The 21,650-nt window shown below is 39.2% G+C and overlaps 1 protein-coding gene across 1 annotated transcript in view; it reads left to right on the forward strand.

The window, feature by feature from the left end:
• The window catches only part of SEL1L (SEL1L adaptor subunit of ERAD E3 ubiquitin ligase), a 51,097-nt gene that overhangs the window by 20,236 nt on the left and 9,211 nt on the right, over nucleotides 1–21,650 (forward strand). Inside the window, exons 5-19 of the mRNA XM_008148396.3 lie at nucleotides 1,634–1,739; nucleotides 2,538–2,700; nucleotides 5,257–5,310; nucleotides 5,403–5,462; nucleotides 7,385–7,466; nucleotides 8,060–8,214; nucleotides 8,878–8,934; nucleotides 11,187–11,255; nucleotides 13,117–13,194; nucleotides 14,251–14,313; nucleotides 15,850–15,937; nucleotides 16,253–16,401; nucleotides 17,364–17,529; nucleotides 18,088–18,162; nucleotides 19,161–19,333. Coding sequence (XP_008146618.2) covers nucleotides 1,634–1,739; nucleotides 2,538–2,700; nucleotides 5,257–5,310; nucleotides 5,403–5,462; nucleotides 7,385–7,466; nucleotides 8,060–8,214; nucleotides 8,878–8,934; nucleotides 11,187–11,255; nucleotides 13,117–13,194; nucleotides 14,251–14,313; nucleotides 15,850–15,937; nucleotides 16,253–16,401; nucleotides 17,364–17,529; nucleotides 18,088–18,162; nucleotides 19,161–19,333 — 1,538 coding nt within the window. The remainder of the gene's footprint in view (nucleotides 1–1,633; nucleotides 1,740–2,537; nucleotides 2,701–5,256; nucleotides 5,311–5,402; nucleotides 5,463–7,384; nucleotides 7,467–8,059; nucleotides 8,215–8,877; nucleotides 8,935–11,186; nucleotides 11,256–13,116; nucleotides 13,195–14,250; nucleotides 14,314–15,849; nucleotides 15,938–16,252; nucleotides 16,402–17,363; nucleotides 17,530–18,087; nucleotides 18,163–19,160; nucleotides 19,334–21,650) is intronic.

Consider the following 21,650-nt stretch of genomic DNA (forward strand, 5'->3'; position numbering starts at 1 on the left):
GGTTCGATTCTGGTTAGGGGCACATGCCTGGGTTGTGGGCTCGACTCCCAGTGTGGGGCGGGGGGGGGGGGCGGGGGGAGGCAGCCAATTGGTGATTCTCTCTCATTGATGTATCTATCCCTCTCCCTTCCTCTCTGAAATCAATAAAAATATATTTTTAAAAAATCTTTTAAAAACACTTGGAGTAAGATGTGCTGTGCTTAGTAGCATTTGAAAAATCATGTATGTTTCTCACCTTCCTGCATGTTAATGTCAGTATAAGGGGGCTGACCTCTAAAGGTATTTTTTCAGGAAAAACTTTGTAACTAATAAAGAACAACAGAAAATCTTAAACATATCTCCTTTGATTCCAAATAACACTTTCAAAATAATGGCTCTGGTAGATAATTAGGCACTCCTAGATGATAACATCAAATATAGCCCATCTTGGGTATAGGCCAGTATGATTAGGAACTTTGGTATAATAAAATCAGATTTTTTATATATAAGAACTCCTGTTTCTATAAATATTGGTCCTAATGAAATATTCAGATATCTCTTAATGAGTTCTAGATTTCTGGTACAATACTATATTACAGTAGCAAAATAATTTTTGAGAAATCTATAACAATTCTGTGATTTTCAGTATTGGTGAATAAGGAAAAAATAGAGAACTTGAACTTCAATCAAGAACTACATTTAATAAAAATCAATTTTTTTACAAATTTTTTATTATATAATTAATCAAATACTTTATAAAGATACACAGTATTTCAGGTGAGGCTTTTAAAGTGTCCTTTGAATGCACTAGCTAGTTTGGCTCAGTGGATAGAGCATCGGCCTGTGGACTGAAGGGTCCCGGGTTCGATTCCCGTCAAAGGCACGTGCTCAGTTGTTTTGGCTTCATCCACAGTAGGGGGCGTGTGGAGAGGCAGCTGATCAATGATTCTCTCTCATCATCGATGTTTCCATCTCTCTCTCCCTCTCCCTTCTTCTCTGAAATCAATAAAAATATATATATTTTTAAAAAGTATCCTTTGACTAAAAATATCTGACTTTTTAAAAATATATATTATTATCGATTTCAGAGAGGAAGGGAGAGGGAAAGAGAGTTAGAAGCATCAATGATGAGAGAGAATAATTGATTGGCTGCCTCCTGCACATCCCCAACTGGGATCGAGCCCATAACCTAGGCATGTGCCATTGACCAGAATTGAACCTGGGACCCTTCAGTCCGCAGGCTGACGCTCTGTCCGCTGAGCCAAACCAGCGAGGGCTGACTATTGTTTTTTAATAATCCTTCTGTCCTTCTCATTTTAGCTGACTTGGCATATAATCATAATTTGCTACTGAAATTTCAATTAAATTATATTAAAAGTTTTAGCATTACTAGCAGAAAAGTACCCTCCAAAAGCAGGTTGATATTGCTTTCTCTAAAAGAACCTGATGTAAACGAGTTGTGTGTTTTTTAAGTCTTATCTTCTGTCAGGTAAAGGCCACAGTTAAAATATGTGTCTTTGGAGTCAGCTTTGTAAAGAATGAAAGATCATTAATTGTGTTTGTATTCTCAAAAGGCAGAATACATGCTGATGCTTGGTAAATAACTGGTGTAGAATTAAAATCCATTTAAGTGCATTTAACATTTTGTTTTTAGCTGAAGAAGAGGCTACTAAAAGACGGCAAATGCAGGAAGCAGAAGTGATGTACCAGACTGGGATGAAAATCCTCAATGGAAGCAATAAGAAAAGCCAAAAAAGAGAGTAGGTAGCACTGCGAGTACATGCCTCCCCTAAGATAGGCCATTACAGAGATAAATAGCGAAGTATATATTTTTTTAAAGTGTTTCGCCAAAACAGAGGCTTTGTTAAGTTGCATTATAAGAAGTTTAATACCATATATGGACTTCAGTGGCATTCTTATCAGATATTAGCTTGTTAGGATAAAAAGGTTGTAAATACTGATCCCACCAATGTACAATGAGCAGAATGGAAATAATGGACTGAAGTTGTAGTTTCCAAGAACCAAGAATACATATGCTATTTAGAATTTAAAATTATATAAAACAAACAAAAGGAGTTATTGTCAGGTGTTTTTTGTTTGTTTGTTTTTGCTTTATAATATTCTTGCAGACAAAGACTAGAATTTAGGAATTTATGTGTGGAAAGAACGTAAAACAAGTGACTGTCTTCTAATATTTTATGTCCCTTTAATTTCAGCTGGCTTATATTCTGTGCAAAGATTTTTTTAAAATTGCAGTGGTTATCACTGGATTATTTACGGGACACTGTATTATTACAGTTCTTTCACTGCACATGTAATTAATGTTTCTGGAAGTTTTGGGAATTACTATTAGTGTAATTAAACTATTCCAAGGTATTAGGATGACAGAGAAAACTGGTACCTTACATAAAAACAAAGTAGCCAGTATGTTTTCTATACATAAGTAACATGACTATAGAATAAGGAAATTATTTATGTTGCATTTCAGTAGATCTTTTAAAAATGTAATAAAAGTTCCAAATTATTGCTAATGTGTTTTTAATTGTTTACATTTAAAGAGCATATCGGTATCTTCAAAAGGCAGCAAGCATGAACCATACCAAGGCCCTGGAGAGAGTGTCATATGCTCTTTTGTTTGGTGATTACCTGACACAGAACCTCCAGACAGCTAAACAGATGTTTGAGAAGCTGACTGAGGAAGGCTCCCCCAAGGGACAGACTGTAAGTGTACTTGCATTGGAGAGTCTCCTCCCACACAGCACTTTTTATTTTAACAGCAGTTTACTCTTTGTGCCCCAACTTCTTTTGAAAAATAAAAATAGCCGGAGCCGGTTTGGCTCAGTGGATAGAGCGTCGGTCTGCTGGAGGGTCCCAGGTTCGATTCCGGTCAAGGGCATGTACATTGGTTGCGGGCACATCCCCCAGTAGGGGGTGTGCAGGAGGCAGCTGGTTGATGTCTCTCTCATCGATGTTTCTGGCTCTCTATCCCTCTCCCTTCCTCTCTGTGAAAAATCAATAAACTATATTTAAAAAAAGAAAAAGAAAATATCTTGCCCAGCTGGTGTGGCTCAGTGGCTGAGCGTCTATCTCTGAACCAGGAGGTCAGGGTTTGATTCCCGGTCAGGGCACATGCCCTGGGTTGCAGGCTCGATCCCCAGTGTGGGGTGTGCAGGAGGGAGCTAATCAATGATTCTCTCTTATCATTGATGTTTTTCTCTCTCTCCCTCTCCCTTCATCTCTGAAATCAGTTTTAAATAAAAATAAAATATCTTTAATATTATTTTGTGGCAGATCATTTTACCAAACTTCTTAGACAGTCTTTTTCCTTTGTCTGAGAACATTTATGGTCACTTAAGGCATCTTGCCACAATTATGTCTGTAGTTTTCCAGATTTGATCAGTAGTGAATGAAACGTGAAGGTAATTGGCTTTTACCTAAATTACTCACCAGTGCATTTCTTTCCAAAGTTCCAGTGCTCCACCTCTTATTAATCTTGATGTTTTTAAACATATATATTACAGAAGCAGTACAGGTCCATTATAAGAAACTAAAAATACAAACTAAAAATGCTAAGAAAGTCAATAATGCATCTGTACAACTAGATATGAGCATTGGTAGTATGTTAGTGCATGCACACCCTCCTAGACCTTTTTTTGTGTGTATAGATACATACAAATTTAAAATAAGATGTCATTGTCTACTATTCCATAATGTGCCCTTTTCGATTGTTAATCTTCACCTTTCCTTTCCAGTAGATTTCTACATCATATAATACCCTTAGCTTATTCAGATGGTATTGAACAGAACATTTCCTTTATACTAGTTGTGTCCAAACCTAACCCCAGACTCTACCTTATATTTGGTTGTTATTTCTAGCATTACCATCCCCTTTCTTTTTTTTCCGTGTTAGAGAGGGCCCATTTTTCTGCAGAATGTCCTCATTCAGTTTATCCATTTACTTCTGCATGGTGTCCTTTAGTTTGTTTTTTCATCATCTATATTTCCTATAAACTGGCTGTCTCAGCTAAAGACTGATGAACTCAAGTAAAATATTTTTGGCTGGACTGCATTATTGGGATGTTCTGCATTCCATATTGCATCACACCATTTGATACAAAATATCTGTTTGATTCCCTATTAGTAATGGTAAGGTTGAAAACTAGGGTTTAGAGTGCCACCACATTTATTTAAAACTAGAGGCCGGGTGATCAGGCCTAAACTGGCAGTTAGACATCCCTCTAACAATCCTGGACCACTGGCTCCTAATTGCTCACCTGCCTGCCTGCCTGCCTGGTAGCCTCTAACTGCTCCCCCTGCTGGCCTGGTCACTCCTTAACTGCCCCCCTGCCGGCCTGGTCACCCCTTACTGCTACTGCCCCCTCTGCCGGCCTGGTTGCCCACACTGCCCCCCTGCCAGCCTGGTTGCCCCCAACTGCAACACCCCACTGGCCTGGTCGCCCCCAACTGCTCCCCCTGCCGGCCTTGTCATTGCCAACTGCCTCCCCTGCCAGCCTGATCACCCCACGCAGCCTACTGTTCAGTCATTTGGTTGTCCCTCACCAACCCCCCTGCCGACCTGGTCGTAGGCAGCCATCTTGTGAGGGTGTGATGGTCAATTTGCATATTACCTCTTTATATATAGGATGCCTTCAATAATTCAGGTTTACTGAAGGTTTTGGATTTGCTTAGTCACAGAAGTCTGTTTTCAGACTATTTCAACATTAGCTTATACTTTGATGTTGTCAAGGCAAAGGATGGAACTTTACTAGTGCATTCTTTGATTGGTTGAATTTTTTTAGAAAATGGTGTGCTCCTGCATTGTAAAGTGATCTTTCTTCCTTGACTGCTTCACCTTGACCTTTGGCTGCCTCTTTGTGTTCCTGGGATAGTGGATCTTGGCAATCTCTTATCCATTTCCATTGTGTATGCCCCTTATGTAATGGTGTAGGAGTTGTTCTGTTCTTATAATAGTTGTTCATCAAGATCGAGTAAAAGCCATGTTTATGTTCAGCCTTGTTTTTCTAGTTAATAAGTTATTAAATTATCTTTAATCTTCAAGATAAACATTGTGACTTGTTTAAAGTTATATTTCATTGTGTAATTTGTAAAACCTTGAATGCATTTCTGAGGCTCTTTAATTTCACGTTGTACATACTTGCAACAATTTAAATTGTTTCCCATTTAAAGATTCTTTCACCTTTCATAGTTCATAAAACTGTGTTTGTCATGGATAAACTTCCACCAAAGGCAGAATTCTTTTTTATTATTTTATTTTAGGCTCTTGGCTTTCTCTACGCCTCTGGACTTGGTGTCAATTCAAGTCAGGCAAAGGTAATATTATTAAAACTTTAATTTATATGACACTTTGAATTGAGTAAATATATGTGCCTATGTTCAGTTAAGCATCTTTTGTTCATTCACAGGCCCTTGTATATTATACTTTTGGAGCTCTTGGGGGCAACCTAATAGCCCACATGATTTTGGTAAGTAAGACTTAAATGGAAAAATACTAACAGTGAGTAGCAGAAGAATTTTTGGTTAACTAATGACCAATGACTTTTCTGACTTTCATGATTCAGATTTACTTTTATTCACTAAGACCAAATACTCAATTGAATATTCTTATTAATGAATACAATAACTGAATCTACATGTGGATGAAAACTGTTAGAGTTCACAATTTTTTATGAAAATGACTAGTTTGGCTGATTGCCCTTAAAATAAATACCTGATAAATGGCTCTTGTTTATTTTTCGTAAGTTGGAATTGTTTGTCAAAGTCATCTTTTTAGATTGATTGTCACAGATGTTATATTGAAATTGATGAAGGACTTACTATGTAAAGAACCTAAAAAGTTCTTTAAACCTATAAAATGATCCTTTAAAGTTCATTACAGAGTATCTTTTATGTGCCATTTGATACCATTGATCACTTAAATGGCTTAGTGGTGAAATAGAGAATTTTTCCACTAAATTCTTTACTGTGGTGTATTTAATCTGCCTTGTACTTAATAAACTGACTTTGGCTAAGTCACATGACCTCTATGTCATATTACTGTGTTTCAAATGAATATATAAATTCATTCTTGCAAGACCATAAAGGACAGAGGAAGCAGAAATGAGACTGAAAGCAGAAAAAAAAAAAACAACAGGAAAAAATATGGAAAAGAATTTACCGCTTAGTCATTGATGAGCTATAATACTTAAAAAAGAAGGAAAATCTCTTTCTCTGGCCAGCTGGGTGGTTCCTAACTAATTTTACTCATACGTTCCAAAAATATTCATTGAGTACGTGTCTTTGGGATACCAAAGATGAGTAATATACAGTTCAACAAGCTTTTAATCAAGAAAGGGAGGCACAAGTAAGGAGACCATTATAGCAAAGCATGAGAATGTCAAGGAGTCACCTAGAAAGTGGCATTGGAAGGAGAGGGATTTAAGGAGGTACTTCTGAGGAAAGAAGCAGCTAACGCTGTTCTTGAAGGATAATTTGTGGTGAGTGAATGTAAAAAGCAGAGGTGTCCAGGCAGTGGTAGCAAGATCGTATGTAGAGGGACAGCAACAAGAGGGAATGTGGTGTTTGCAAGAAAACACAAGCACTTCAATGTGGCCAGAGAGTAGAATACCTGCCAGTAGTTCACAACAGGGCAGGTGAACAGGAATCACATAAGCAGCTGTATGTCATGCCAAGGAGCATAGACTTTGTCCTGTTTACATGGACTCTGTCTTGTTTACAAGGGTAAACTGCTGAGGGAGTTTAAGTGAAAAATAGGGGTTTGTTCTAATTACTTAACAGTCTTCTTCAACAGCAGCTACAGAGTAAGAACATTAAATATTATACATGCTATTATACAGTAATGCCCTAAGGATTGTTAAAGCTTATAAAGTTATTTTGAGTCTGTGCAAAATGACTCCAGAGAGCTCTACTTTCTGTTCCTTGCTCTTTATTATTAGCTCTCTTCCCCTTATTCTGAAGTAATTTATTGCTGGGCTGCTTCTAACTAGTCCCTTGACTTCCCTGTTTTGCTCATTTGTTGTTGCTTCTTTGCTAATTTGGAAGAGTAACCCTTTTTTAAAAATTGTGTATAAAATAGGAATAAAGTCTGTTCCAAGCAAGACCTTAAGTAATTTTCTCCTATAGGTAAAACACGCACACTGCATAAAGTTCATTGCATCAATTTTGATTGCTCTAGGAAATTTATTTTTTATTTTCTAGTTCTTAGTTATTTATAGTCTGCTTGTTGAAGTGGCTAAATAAATTGCCTCATGACCTAAAGCTCAGGAAAAATGGGGTGATAGTGTCGTTGGACCAGAAGACAGCAGAATTGCATGCCGAGTATGGTTAGCTGTATTTGATGCACTGAAGCACATGAAACCGCCGTCTTCTCACTGAGGCTGTGTTGCAGGGCTACCGCTACTGGGCTGGCATCGGGGTCCTCCAGAGTTGTGAATCCGCGCTGACTCATTACCGTCTTGTGGCCAACCATGGTATCTATGTTTTTGCCTTTCACCTTACAAAAAAAAACAACAAAAACAAAAAACATAAAAAAACTAATTTTAAATTCATCTATTTTTATTGTACTACTTGAAATGTCATGAATGGCTCTTTTCAAGTGGAATCATCTTTACCCTAGTTTAGGGGTGGGGAACCTTTTTCCTGCCAACGGCCATTTGGATACTTATAACATCATTCACAGGCCATGCAAAATTATGAACTTAAAAATTAGCCTGCTATCTTTGGTCAAACTTTAGTTAACTCACCCCTAATGCCCTGGCAGGGCCAGATCAAATGATTTTGCAGGCCTTCCATGGCCTGCAGGCTGGACATTCCCCACCCCTACTCTAGTTGATTAAGAAGTATTTACTTTTTTAAAAAATTTTGCTAAGGACTCCACTTCTTCAGTATTTTATGGAAAAAAATAAATTTACTTTAGATTGCTGTTTTTTATCTACAGAATACTATAGGAACAGTTTCCTGTAACATAATATCTGTCAACATTTGGCAACTCGAATTGTACTTCTCTCTGTGAGACACTCCTGCTGACTTTCATCCATGACATTACTTTGTCCCCCTGTTTCAGTTGCTAGTGATATCTCGCTGACAGGAGGCTCAGTAGTGCAGAGAATACGGCTGCCTGATGAGGTGGAAAATCCAGGAATGAACAGTGGAATGCTAGAAGAAGATTTGATTCAGTATTACCAGTTCCTAGCTGAAAAGGGTGATGTACAAGCACAGGTATGCGTTTCAACATCTCATGTACTGTCTTAATGCATTGTGTATTACAGTCTCTGGGGCAAGCACTTATATCTGTAAGTAACATTTTTATTGCTCTTAGCAGTTATTAGCTACATTATTATTAGCTATATACTCTCAAGACATGCCATTTGGATTCATCTGGGATGTGGACTAGGCATTAATGGTTCCTAAAAGCAGGCAGGGTGACTCTACTGTGCACCACAGTTGAAAACTGCTTGAGTGGAGCAGCATTACAGTGATGATGAAGGCTCTTCATGGAGTCACCAAGGACAAAAACTGCCACTTTCTCTATAAACAAAAAGGCTCTGGGACATGGGGGATTTCAGATGCTCTTCAGAACTGTTCATGTTTCCTTTGCTCATCTTAGATCATAATTTTCTCAGATTAATATTCTTGAGTATTTCCTTTAGAGTAGATTCATTGGTGGCAAATTCAGTATTGGATTAAAAGCAGATATTTTTAGTTTTTAAAAATGTAAAGTAGTATAAAATCTTCAGGCGGTAAGGCTAAATCAATATTTGTAATAAATAGAAACCTTTTTAAACCTTTTTGGTAATAAATAGAAACCTTTCTTGTTGATTTAATGGTAATCACACTCCAGATGCTACCCTTGACTTTTTCCTCATTTTTGATCATTTTCAGGTCGGTCTGGGACAACTGCACCTGCACGGAGGGCGTGGAGTAGAACAGAATCATCAGGTAACTTTTCTGTCCTGGGGCTTTGCACTTCCTGTTGTAGCAAGATGTATTTCTGGCTAAGTCAATGACAATATCAAGTTTGTGTTATTAAGACAGCCATCACAAATGAACCTTTGAGATTTAACCCCTGAGGAAGCTGAAGAATAAAAATGTGATTATACCTCATAGGGGTGGGAAATGTTTTATCAGTTCTAAAATCTAGTTCTTAATACTGCCAAAAATACATAAGCAATGTATTTTTTTCTATAGGTATGTGATTGAAGTATGTCTTAAAATTCCCATTAGAAAATATTTTATAGAACTAAGAAAAATTCATTGTTGAGTTTATGAGAAATTAGGAGTACACAATGGTAATAGTCAGATCTCTATCCGGTCATCAACTTTTGTCTGCTTTATGTCCTAAATGTCACCATCTCTTCCCTTTTCTTCCATCAGTACACCTGTCACTTGTGTGAATTATCTACTGCCTGTCTTTGTGAACCAGACATCTGATCATATGGCTCCCTTGCTTAAAACTCTGGAGTGGTCCACAGTTTCTAGTAGCTTAAAGACCAGAACCTTTAACATGACCCCTTAGGCCCCATCCCATCTTGGTTTACCTCACCAGCCCCTTGCTTTCTCAGTCACAGGCCCGAGGACCTTTTCTCTGGTCTTTGAAAATATCAAGAACCTCTCTGTCTCGGGGCTTCTGGAATGCTAGCCTATCCGAGTAAATATTACCCCACCCCTTTCTTCATGTATCTAATTCCTTGTCATCCTCCAGAGCTCAACTGCAATATCTTTTCTCCTAATGTCTCCTCTGGCCTCAGCCCCACTCCAGGAATAAGTCATGTGCCAGAGTTAGGATTTCTGAAAACTTGTATTCCTTATGGCCCGTGTCCATTGTAAATTAGTTAATTATGTAAGTTAGTTAATTAAGTTGTTTCATCCTCTAGAACATAAGGTCCAAAAGCATGGGCTGCGTCTGCCTTATTTGCCACTCTTTTCCCAGCACCTCACAGTGCCTAGCACATAGTAACTCTCTGAGTGTTTGTCAGATTCAAAAAGCTTTGTTTTCCTCCCATGCCAGTTAAGTATTCTAATGAAGGTTACTTCATGTACCATGACCCGTAAACTTTTAAAAATTAGATGTATCAGCACAACTATGCCAAATATCTGCTTTTAAAAATTCGGATGGCATTTTGACTGCTCCTATTGTCTTTAGGTTATTAAAATGTATGTCATTAGGCCAGTGCAGCATCAGATAAAATCTTAATGAAAACGTCAGGTGAGAGGACAGAATTCTGGATAAGTTTGCTGCATACCTTTTGCACAACAAATTTTGAAATATTTTTGGTGGTGTATGCCACTTACCTGTGAAGCAACTGCACAAATAAATTATTTTATAGGCTATGAAGAGGGAAGAGAAGGTTTTCCCAGTACATGTTAATTCAACAAATATTTGCATGCCTACTATGTGCCATTCACTGCTAGGCATTTCAGATACAATGCTGGACAGAATAACTTCAGTCCTTAAGTCCTTATAGAGTTTCAACTTTAATAGAAGAATTCCATACCTTTTATTTATTTTTTTGCATTTGCTACTTTTTAAATGATCATAGCAAAAATATGTAATAAATTGTGATTGTTGTTACTAAGGAAAATTAAAGTGTCTAATAACAGATTACTGAATGGGATGTGGCAATTCTCTCTGAAGAGAGATGGGTGACATTTAAGTTAAGCCTGGAGGTAAAATTTTCTAGGCCAGAAATAACGGTATGTGCATAGGCCCCAAGGCAGGAAGGACAAGGCTGGTATGCCCAGAGTTCAGAGAGCAAGAGGGAGCAGTACTGAGATAAATAGTGCCTGATCATGACAGTATATTTTCTACAGAACTGCAGTGGGCTGTAAGGACCAGCATGAAGAGATTTAAAAGCAGTCGCTTTGGATCACCCAAGAATAAAAAGCAGGGAGGTCAGGGAGTATTTTAGAAGTCAGGTGAGAGATAATGTAGCTTTAACTAGAATTGTGGTAATGGAAGGTAGAAGATGGATGGATTCAGGATGGATTTGGTGATAATAGGACTGAGTGATAAATTGGATATGAGGGGGGTAGGTACCTTGGAGCAACCAATAGGTGTCATGTTGCCATTTACTTAAACTGAGATTCTGCCATGCAACAAGATTTTTTAACTGTTCCTGAAATAACTATTTTGGTTAAAAGCCAAGGGCAGATTCTATTAAAAACTATTTTAATAAATTCTTTCCTCACAGAGAGCATTTGACTACTTCAATTTAGCAGCGAATGCTGGCAATTCACATGCGATGGCCTTCTTGGGAAAGGTACTGTACATCCCATGAATGTATTGTGTAATAGCAAGAGGTGTTTGCAGAGTGAGTACATACTGTATTCAAGATCTACAATTTACTCAAAACAAACTGAAAATAAAATTTCCAGGGCAAAGTTATTGTTTCTTGTCCTACGGTATTGCCAATCTGAGGCCGTTTCCTAGGTGAATTAAACGTAACAGCATTTGCTCTTCAATATGTTAATTCTCCACTGAAATTAACCACCACTATCTGAGCTCCTACTTTTCATATGTCATCTATAATAATAAAAGCGTAATATGCAAATTGACCGAATGGCCGAACAGCAGAACAACCGTCTGGACGTCCTTCTGGACGACCTTCCAGATGAAGCTGGGGCTGCAAGGGCCGAGGAAGCTGCTGGGGCTGTGAGGGCTGAGGCAGTCAGGGCTGCGAGAACCTACTCTTGCACGAATTTCATGATAAGACCTCTAGTACATAATAATAAGGAATTGATGCTGTGTGGGATTTTGCTAGTCTCATAATTACCTGTTAACTTCTATGCTGAATAGAGGCACTTAGTTTGGTTGGAATTTGTCTGCAGACCTTTTCATCATCTTAAATGAGACAGCCATTACCCACCTGTCAGTGCGGTCCTTTTCTCAAGAGGACATTTAAGTCTAGAGACTTAATGAGTAGATTCCATATGTCATGGCACAATCTCTTAACTTCCTTTTTCATTATTTTGAAAGCTATTCTAGTGTAAACTAATCAGTATTTTCATCTATAACCAAATCCTAATGTTAGGAGGCTCAGATAGAATATATCGTAAAGGTTTTTCCAAATAGAAAAATCTAATCAGTATTTGCCACAGGATCACAGTTAGTTAATTGAGGCCTAAGAACTTTACATTTAGATTTTAGACAATTGTGGTGTTCCTCATGATTCTTGTTAAGCATTTAAGAACTTTTCATTTGAGCCCTTTCAATCTTTGCTCTAATTACTAACTAATCCTATCTCAAAAATGATGTATTTGTCATTAATGTGCATGTGGATAAAAACAGTATTGGTCATTCTGTTCTTTCTCTTTGTCCTTTATCATGATCCCTGAGACTTTAATCATTTGGTGCTTGAAACCTTTTAGAATAACCATTTAGTTGTTTCTTTTCCTAAACTTTGACTACCTTTGATCTTAACCTGGGGGAAGTAGTGGTAGAGGAGAAAGGAAAGGACATTGCTGATAACCTTCCTTTCCTGGTTTAATCACTGATCCCAGGCAATGTGTCAACCCAGTTAACTGCCCTGGGATAGAGTGAGAAAATAGATTCCGCTGGGGGTTAAAGACTTCTTCTCCTGAGATTGACCTATAAGTTGATTTATATATTTATGTATTTATATATTTACTAGAGGCCAGGTACACAAAATTTGTGCATGGGTAGGGTCCCTAGATCAGGGCTGATCTTCGGGGCAACCAGCAGGGTGATCAGGGGGCTGTGGCACCTGCCTTGGCTGGCCTAGGGCCTGCAGGCTGGGGGCAGCTCCTGCGTTGAGCATCTGCCCCCTGATGGTCAGTGCGTGCCATAGCAACCAGTTGTTCCACCGGTCATTTTGCCCATTCGGTCGATTTGCATATTAGGCTTTTAATATATAGGATACTAAGTTCATGGAACAGATGGTCATAAGGTAAATCATAAATTTGATATGACAGAATGTATAATAGTATAAAAATGTCTACTTTTCAGGTTTTGCTTTTAATTCTAAAATATCCTTTGGGGAATTCTAATTTTGTTAAAAGATTTCATGAGATCTAACAAAAACCAGAATGAGATGAGATAGGAGAACATTGTAACTGGAGAGAGGATTATACCTCATAATAAAATTGGGATCTGTTTTCCAGATGTACTCAGAGGGAAGTGATATTGTGCCTCAGAGTAATGAGACAGCCCTTCACTACTTTAAGAAAGCTGCTGACATGGTAAGACCTTGTGACTCAGTGCATTCAAATGTGTATCACGTTACTATTATTTTAATAAATAAGTTTATTATATTAAAAGATGAATCATGACCATCATGCCATATATTAGTGAAAGCATTTATGTAAATATGGTTCATGTGAATGAATTGAATGGGGAAAAAAATTCTCAATTTTTTAGGGACCAGATTATTGTATATTAAGCCTCTCAAAATTTTACTGAGAAATGTCCTAATCAGGGAAATGTGATTTTACTAATGGAATTGAGAGTCACATAATTTTCCTTATCTGTGTTGTAACTTGAGGTTTAAAACTTACACAATTGGATAATTTTGATAATAACAGTACATAATTTAGGCGTTCTCTGGTGCAAAGAAAGCAACCTATGAATACTTAAAACGCTGTATGCCTCCAGTGTGTACCATGCATATATCTCTTTGCCAACTATCTGTTACTGTAGATCTAAGTGTCAGTTGAGCATGTCCCAAAGGAGTGCTGTGCCACTTTTTGAAGATGCCTTCTATCCCTCTGAGTTTAGGTGAATTCTAGGTTTTTCTTTTTAAAGTTTCAAAACAATGATTATCTTTGGTTTTCGACACTCCAATAATCTTAAGTATTTCTTTGCCACCTAATCTCCCAGTATTGCTGTTAATACATGGTTGTTGACCCTATCCCATGGGGTCTTCCTTCTTGTTTGAGGAGAAAGGTTACTAATTAAAAAAGTACCCAAAAAAGTGACCTCTTTTTAGTCTTTAAAAGATGAAATATGTTAGTTATGTTTTATATCATAAATTCATGGAACAGATGGTCATAAGGTAAATCATGAAAATTTAATCCTAAATGAATTTACTATTTACTCTTTTTCAGAAAATTTTTTAAAAACCCCAAATACCTAAAAGGCAATGTTATGTTTAGCTTGATGGGAAGGAGAAATTTTTGTTTTGAATTGAAAAGTGCTAAAACAGGTTTGGAACATGCTTGTAAATTGTTTATTTTGCAGGCATTTAGTCTTGCCTACTTTGTAATTAATTCTTTCACTCTTTTGTCTCTGGTTTGCAGGGCAACCCAGTTGGACAGAGTGGGCTTGGAATGGCTTACCTCTACGGGAGAGGAGTTCAAGTTGTAAGTTTCACATCTAAAATTCTGATTTTAACAAGGAGTCAGTTGGTGGGTTAAGGAAGTATTCCTTAACCAGCTCCCAGCCAGCCCAGGCAGGCCATTTCATTATAACCAAACCTAAACTGTTTCCTGTTGTCCTTACCATCCTTCACCCTGTACTTGCTGTACCAACTGCCTTGTTGGCTCTGACTCTGGCACCTTCTCCTGAAGATGTGAAGCTGTTTCTCATCCTTCCACCAATGCTCTCTGCCCTGTCTACTCTTCATCTCGCCTAGACTTGTACTTCTTCACTCAAGCCTAAGAAATCATGCTCAGGTCTCTCCGATTTAGAGAAGAAAAGCTTTCTGTTCTACCCTTTGCCCTTCTAGCCACTACCTCTTTTCTCTGCAGCCCTTCGCTGCACAGCCAAGTTTTTCCAAAAAATGAACTATACGAGCTGCTACCACTCACTCATTAGCTCAGAGAAGTCGGGTCCTGACTCATGAAACTGCTCAATACAAGTCACCCAGAAACCTCCTGAATGTCAACTCCAGCTGACATTTTTTGGTTGTATATCATGAGCTCTTTTTTCCCTGGAGTTCTGTGACTGCAAGGGCTCTTGGTTTTCCTGAGCCATTGTTCTCATTCTTCTGTGCTACTTCCTGAGATGGGATGCCCTGGAGTCTCCTTGCTATCCCCTTTTTCTGTAGGATATCTCTAAGCAATATGTTCTTTTTATTTGGGCCTGAAACTAAAGAGCTAGGTTTGGGATTCTAATCTGTAGGAATTCCCTAGCATAAGAAGCAGTAATTTGGTCTCATTTTTATTCCTTTAGTCATTTTAGGAAACTGAAGTTCCCTAGTGATCTTTGTTTCAATTTATCTCTATGGATACATGATATTTGAAGTTTTTTTTTTTTTTTTTTTTTTTTTTTCCCCAAGGACATTTCAGGGAGGTATAACTGGTGCAAGTTTTTGTTTTGTTTTTCATTTTTTTTATTAAGGTATTATATGTGTACATATCTTACCATTGCCCCCACCCCACCCGACTCCCATACATGCCCTCATCCCCCAGTGTTTTGCATCCATTGGTTATGCTTATATGCATGCATACAAGTCCTTCGGTTGATCTCTTATTGCATAGTGTTCACTATGAACACAGGGAAAGAACGAATAAGGAGAGGATAATTACCCTTATTTAATATTGGAAGAATTGAGGTTTTAAAAAGGATTGGTTGGTTAACAGAAAAGATACAACTGTTTCTTAAATCCTTGTCCTTGTGTTCCACTGGTGGTGTTTATGCTTTCCAAGAGCCAACATGCAAATTGTCTCACAAAAGCTTGATTTGCTTTTCTTCAACATCTTAAATTAATCCCCCTGTGACTTCAAGTCTATTATTATCTGTTATAAAAAATTGGAAGGTATTTCTTTTAATGGCTCTTCGAGACTATTTTATGTGCTTTATTAATTATTTTTAATAAATTAATCTGACTTTTGAGTATGTTTGCCTTTTGAGCTTTCTCATAATGTGATTGTGTGATGAGATGATCTTTTTTACAGAATTATGATCTGGCACTGAAGTATTTCCAGAAAGCTGCTGAGCAAGGCTGGGTGGATGGGCAGCTACAGCTTGGCTCCATGTACTATAGTAAGTAACGGTGGGATTAATGATGAACACACCAAGATGTAAATTACCTTTTTTCACTAGATGTCACTATGTTATGGAAATGATAGTGTTGAATACTGGCTGATTCATGTTCTCCCAATTCAATGATTTGTGCATCTTGCTTTTTATTATGAATTCTGTTAATATATACTAATGTACAGATCTGTATTAATAGGACTCACATTTTCCCGAGTAACCATTCTGAATTTTATTTTGTTTTACTCCTTTACTTCTCTGATGCTTCAGCTGAATCTTATTTGAGACTGTTCCTGACCTTTCATGTGATTTTCCTTACAGATGGCATTGGAGTCAAGAGGGATTATAAACAGGCCTTGAAGTATTTTAACTTAGCTTCTCAGGGAGGCCATATCTTGGCTTTCTATAACCTAGCACAGATGCACGCCAGTGGCACAGGTGTGATGCGATCCTGCCACAACGCAGTGGAGGTGAGGGCTCTTCTACCAACTTCTGTACAGGAAATTAATTTTCTCAGTCAGAAAGTCTACTGTTGTTTTTTTGTTTGTTTAATATATTTTTATTGATCTCAGAGAGGAAGGAAGTGGGAGAGAGAGAGAGAAACATCAATGATGAGAGAGAATCATTGATCGGCTGCCTCCTGCACGCCCCACACAGGGGATTGAGCCCACAACCCGGGCATGTGCCCTGACCAGGAATCGAACAGTGTCCTCCTGGTTCATAGGTTGACGCTCAACCACTGAGCCATGCCAGCTGGACGGAAAGTCTACTGTTTTAATTGTTGTTTTCTTGTGTGATTTCTTCTAGAGTTGAAACAGACTCAGCCTACTGGTATATTAAGGGAAGACTGAGGGTCTGTGTGGGGCCATGACACTTATTTCATTTACCCTCCTTATTAGAATCAGTGTTAATAAGGGCAGATACTATGTCTGCTGTCTCTAGCACCTAAGACAGTATCTGAGACATAGTGTCAAAAAAGCGTACACTAGGATGCTAAATGAATGTTACAAAAGGGGATGCTAATATCTCCTAATTGGCACTTCAGAGTGACATTGATATATGTTTACAAAGTTTCTAAAGCTTTCCTGATCCAGTTTCCTTGCTTGTAAAATGTAGCTGTTAATAGGACTCACCTTATAGAGTGGACTCCATGGGAGGGGTAAGTGAGTTAATGTACGTATTATACATAAATCACTAGAACGGTTTCTGACCAGTGTCAGTGATATATAATAGTTTGCTGTTATTTGTATAACCTATTCTAAAGATTAAGTGAAAGCTTTAAATATATATCCCAGACTTTTACGTATATTCAGTAAAATTACCCGACATTGAAAGAGCGTGCTTAACACTCACGTGGCTAGTGTGAAAAATGATTTTCTAGCTTATCTTTCTTATTCTTTTGTTGATTTTTTTTTCTTTCCTGTTCTCACAGTTGTTTAAGAATGTGTGTGAACGGGGCCGCTGGTCCGAGAGGCTTATGACTGCCTATAACAGCTATAAAGACGGCGACTACAACGCTGCCGTGATCCAGTACCTCCTGCTGGCCGAACAGGGCTACGAAGTGGCACAGAGCAACGCCGCCTTCATCCTCGACCAGAGTAAGGTTCACCTGAGTGCCGCCTCGGGTTCGGAATGCAAGGACGCACATCAGGTTACCTGTCTAAAAGGAAAAGCCACAAAGAACGTTCTTTGTTACTGTAAATAGAACTTGTCCCTCTTGTTTAAGTTATTTTACTTTAGAACACTCAGCCATCCAACTTAGTTTTATAGAGTTGACAGTAGAAATAGATTTGACATTCATCATAAAATTGGCTGCTGCTTTCAGCAAATACATTTTCACAATATAGCAGATACAAAATATTGTTTTTCCAGCTTTTGTAGGTCCTCAGAGTGGCCCAGTACTCAGTCTCATTGGTTCTGTGGATAAAACGTGTTTCAGGATGTAACGTTGTCCTAAATTCAGTGATTCCTTGGAACTCAGTATTTTATTCTAGTGCTTGTTTAATTTTAATACAATATATTTCCCATTTATTATTTGTTATATTCCAATTCTTATTTCAGTTATGCTCCACATACTCGTTCTAGCTTGAAAATGAAGCCTAAAAGTCTAGTGCCTTTCCCTAAATGCCTGGTTTGTGTTACCTCTTTCCCTGTAGGAGAAGCCACCATTGTAGGTGAGAATGAAACCTACCCCAGAGCTTTGCTCCACTGGAACAGGGCTGCCTCGCAAGGTGAGTGGTTGGTTCATCTTAAAGGATCAGAGTTTCACCCAGAAACCTCTCTTTATTTTGTTTTTTTCGGGGTGTTTTTTTAAATCTCCCATAAAAATTAAGTCCTGTCATTCATCGCCTTAAAATTAAGTAGAGATACTATTGCTTAACTTATTAGCTTCGTGATTGGTATTTATTCTTAAAATGGAAATTCTAGTCCCAGGGCTTCTAAACTGAATTGTAAGGTGTTTGTACTAGATGTTTAAGCAATGCTGTGGTTTTCTCTCTGGTTTTTAGTTTGAACCCCATATATTGTGTAAATGAAAATTGAATAGAATATTAGTACAAACCCCAAAAGGTTTTAACCTTTCTCCAATTTTTCATTTGACTGTTTCTTTCTCTCACAAACTACTCTCCACATTGTGTGCCTATCATCCCTTCTTCAAGCATAAACAAGGGTCCAGTTAAACGATTTTAAAATGTAAATGACATCATAGAGTAGAGCATGATCTTTTAAAGAATATTATTGGAGCCTAGCTGGTTTGTCTCAGTGGATAGAGCGTTGGCCTGTGGACTGAAGGGTCCCAGGTTCGATTCAGGTCAAGGGCACATGCCTGGGTTGTGGGCTCTACCCCAGTGGGAAGCGTGCAGGAGGAACCGGTCAATGATTCTCTCTCATCATTGATGTTTCTCTCTCTCTCTCTCCTTCTCCCTTCCTCTCTGAAATCAATAAAAATATTTATTTTTTAAAAAGAATATTATTGGAGACATGGGGGGTGGGTGTTGCCACCTACCTTATTCTACCTCTCCTTGACTATTACAAAGCCCTCTTCAGAAGAGTAGTTCTAATTTAAATTTTTACTGAATTTATAGCTTAGCTAAAGGGTTGGTTGTAAAATTTGTGTACTACAAATTAAAATTCTGTTTTATATAATCATGTTAACAGGAAGAGAAATAACAGTGTGATCTGTTTTAAACACTTTATTTATTGGCAATTTTGCATTTAACTTTTGTTTAAGGCTATACTGTGGCTAGAATTAAGCTTGGAGACTACCATTTCTATGGTTTTGGCACCGATGTGGATTACGAGACTGCATTTATCCATTATCGTCTAGCATCTGAGCAACAACACAGCGCACAGGCTATGTTTAATCTGGGATATATGCATGAGAAAGGACTAGGCATTAAACAGGTGAGCCCCGCATCAAATTAATGTTTGAATAATATAAACTGTGATTTGGGAGAAAGGTCTGCATTTTTATAGAAAGTAGGCTTTCTTTGGAATGTGCTCAGATTTTAGATACTAAGTTGTGAGGCAGTTTTGTAATATTTCACAAAATTGCCCCTGCATCTCTCTCATCTTTCAGCATGCACACATATTGATATCCACACTCTTATATTTAGAATATTAAGCCGAAAACAGATTCATGAAAACAGAAAGGCAATGCAGCTTCTACTGATAACTCCTCATTTGAAAAACTGTCCAACCATAATCAGACAAATTCTATTGCTTCTAAATTATTTTGAAATGAATTAAGATGATTGCTATTGATAAACTTATTCCTGATTCTTTTTCAATTAAAAAATGTTTTATCAATTACAGTTACATTCAATATTATTTTATACTACAGGCCTGGTGCACAAATGTGCACCAGTGGGGTCCCTCAGCCTGGCCTGCGGGATTGGGCTCTCTGACATCCCATGAGGGGTTCTGTATTGCGAGAGGGCGCAGGCCAAGCTGAGGGACCCCACTGGAGCACGATCAGGGCCGGGGAGGGACTGAGGGAGGGCTCCAGGGTGTGTCTGGCCCATCTTGCTCAGTCCCCATTGGCCGGATCCCAACAGCAGAGCGGCTGCCCCCTGGTGGTCAGTGCGTGTCATAGCGAGCAGTTGAGCAGCCTTAGCATTCATTAGCATATTAGGCTTTGATTGGTTGAATGGACGACCAGATGTCCGGACACTTAGCATATTAGGCTTTTATTATATAGGACTAGTGGCCCAGTGCATGAAATTCATGCACGGGGGGCATTCCCTCAGCCCAGCCTGCACCCTCTCCAATCAGGGACCCCTTGGGGGATGTCCGACTGCCGGTTTAGGCACAATCTGTCAGTCAGACATCCCTCTCACAATCTGGGACCGCTGGCTCCTAATCACTCACCTGCCTGCCTGCCTGATCGCCCCTAATCTCTCTGCCTGCCTGCCTGATTGCCCCTAACTGCCCCTGCCTGCCTGCATGCCTGATCGCCCCTAACTGTCCTCCCCTGCTGGCCTGATCTCGCCCCCAACTGCCCTCCCCTGCAGGCCTGATCTCGCCCCCAACTGCCCTCCCCTGCTGGCCTGATCTCGCCCCCAACTGCCCTCTCTGCCTCGGCCCCCACCACCATGGCTTTGTCCGGAAGGAAGTTGGATGTTGAAAGATGGCTGGTCGGCCTGGTCTAATTAGCATATTACCCTTTTAGAAGTATAGATTATATAGGATAGGATTGCTTAAATGAGGGGGAAAAGCCTTTTTCAGCAGGAGGACATGCTCTTGGCAGACAAAAATACATAATCCCTATATCTGGACTGATAGCCAGCCATATGCACTATACTGCCAAACCAGTCATTAAAAAATTGAACTGCTTTCTTACACCTTACACCAAACAGCCCTTAAAACCCCTCCACACCCCCCACCTTAGGTTCTGCCTTCGAAGTTCACCCAGATTAGGTTCTGATAGGTCAGTTTCTATGCCAGTCAGAGTCAAAAGCTCCACCTCCTAGGCAGCCATTGTCTGCTCGCACTTCACCCAGATTTGGTTCTGATTGGTCAGTTCCTATGCCAGTCAGCGTCAAAAGCTCTGCCTCCTAGGCAGCCATTGGCTCCTCACAGTTCACCCAGATTTGGTTATGATTGGTCGGTTTCTATGCCAGTTAGCGTCTCCGGGCCTATCTCCGGGCCTGATCAGAGAGGCAGGGCTGATCAGCAGCCCCCGCGGAGGCCCGCAGAGAAAGAGAGAGGCAAGGGCTGATGAACAGCTGCCACAGAGGCTATGGATCAGACCCTGCTTCTCCAGGCCTCTCTCTGGGCCTGATCCGCAGCCCCCTGGGCAGTCAGTGCTGGGTCGCTGTGCTCACAGCAGGACTGCAGGACTGACTTCTGGTCAGTCGAGCCTTCGGTTGTTATGGGCCCTGGGTTTTTATATATTAGGATTAGTTTCCATTGTACCACAGTGAGTCCTCCACTCCCCTCCCCTTATTTCTGATTCTTAAACCTTCCTAGTGAAGTCTAACAGTCTTTAGACCCATGGTCTTAAGTTTTACCCATGTACTCTTAAAATTTTTGAAAAATTAATATCAACTTGTGCATTTTTAAGTTGACATTTAAAATTTTTCATCATAGTCCAGCCAGCATGGCTCAGTGGTTGAGCGCAGACCTATGAACCAGGAAGTCAGGGTTCAGTTCCCAGTCAGGGCACATGCCGGGTTGCTGGCTCAATCCCCAGTGGGGGTGTGCAGGAGGCATCTATTTG

Source organism: Eptesicus fuscus, chromosome 5, assembly GCF_027574615.1.
Source record: "Eptesicus fuscus isolate TK198812 chromosome 5, DD_ASM_mEF_20220401, whole genome shotgun sequence".
NCBI classification, from domain to species: Eukaryota; Metazoa; Chordata; class Mammalia; order Chiroptera; family Vespertilionidae; genus Eptesicus; species Eptesicus fuscus.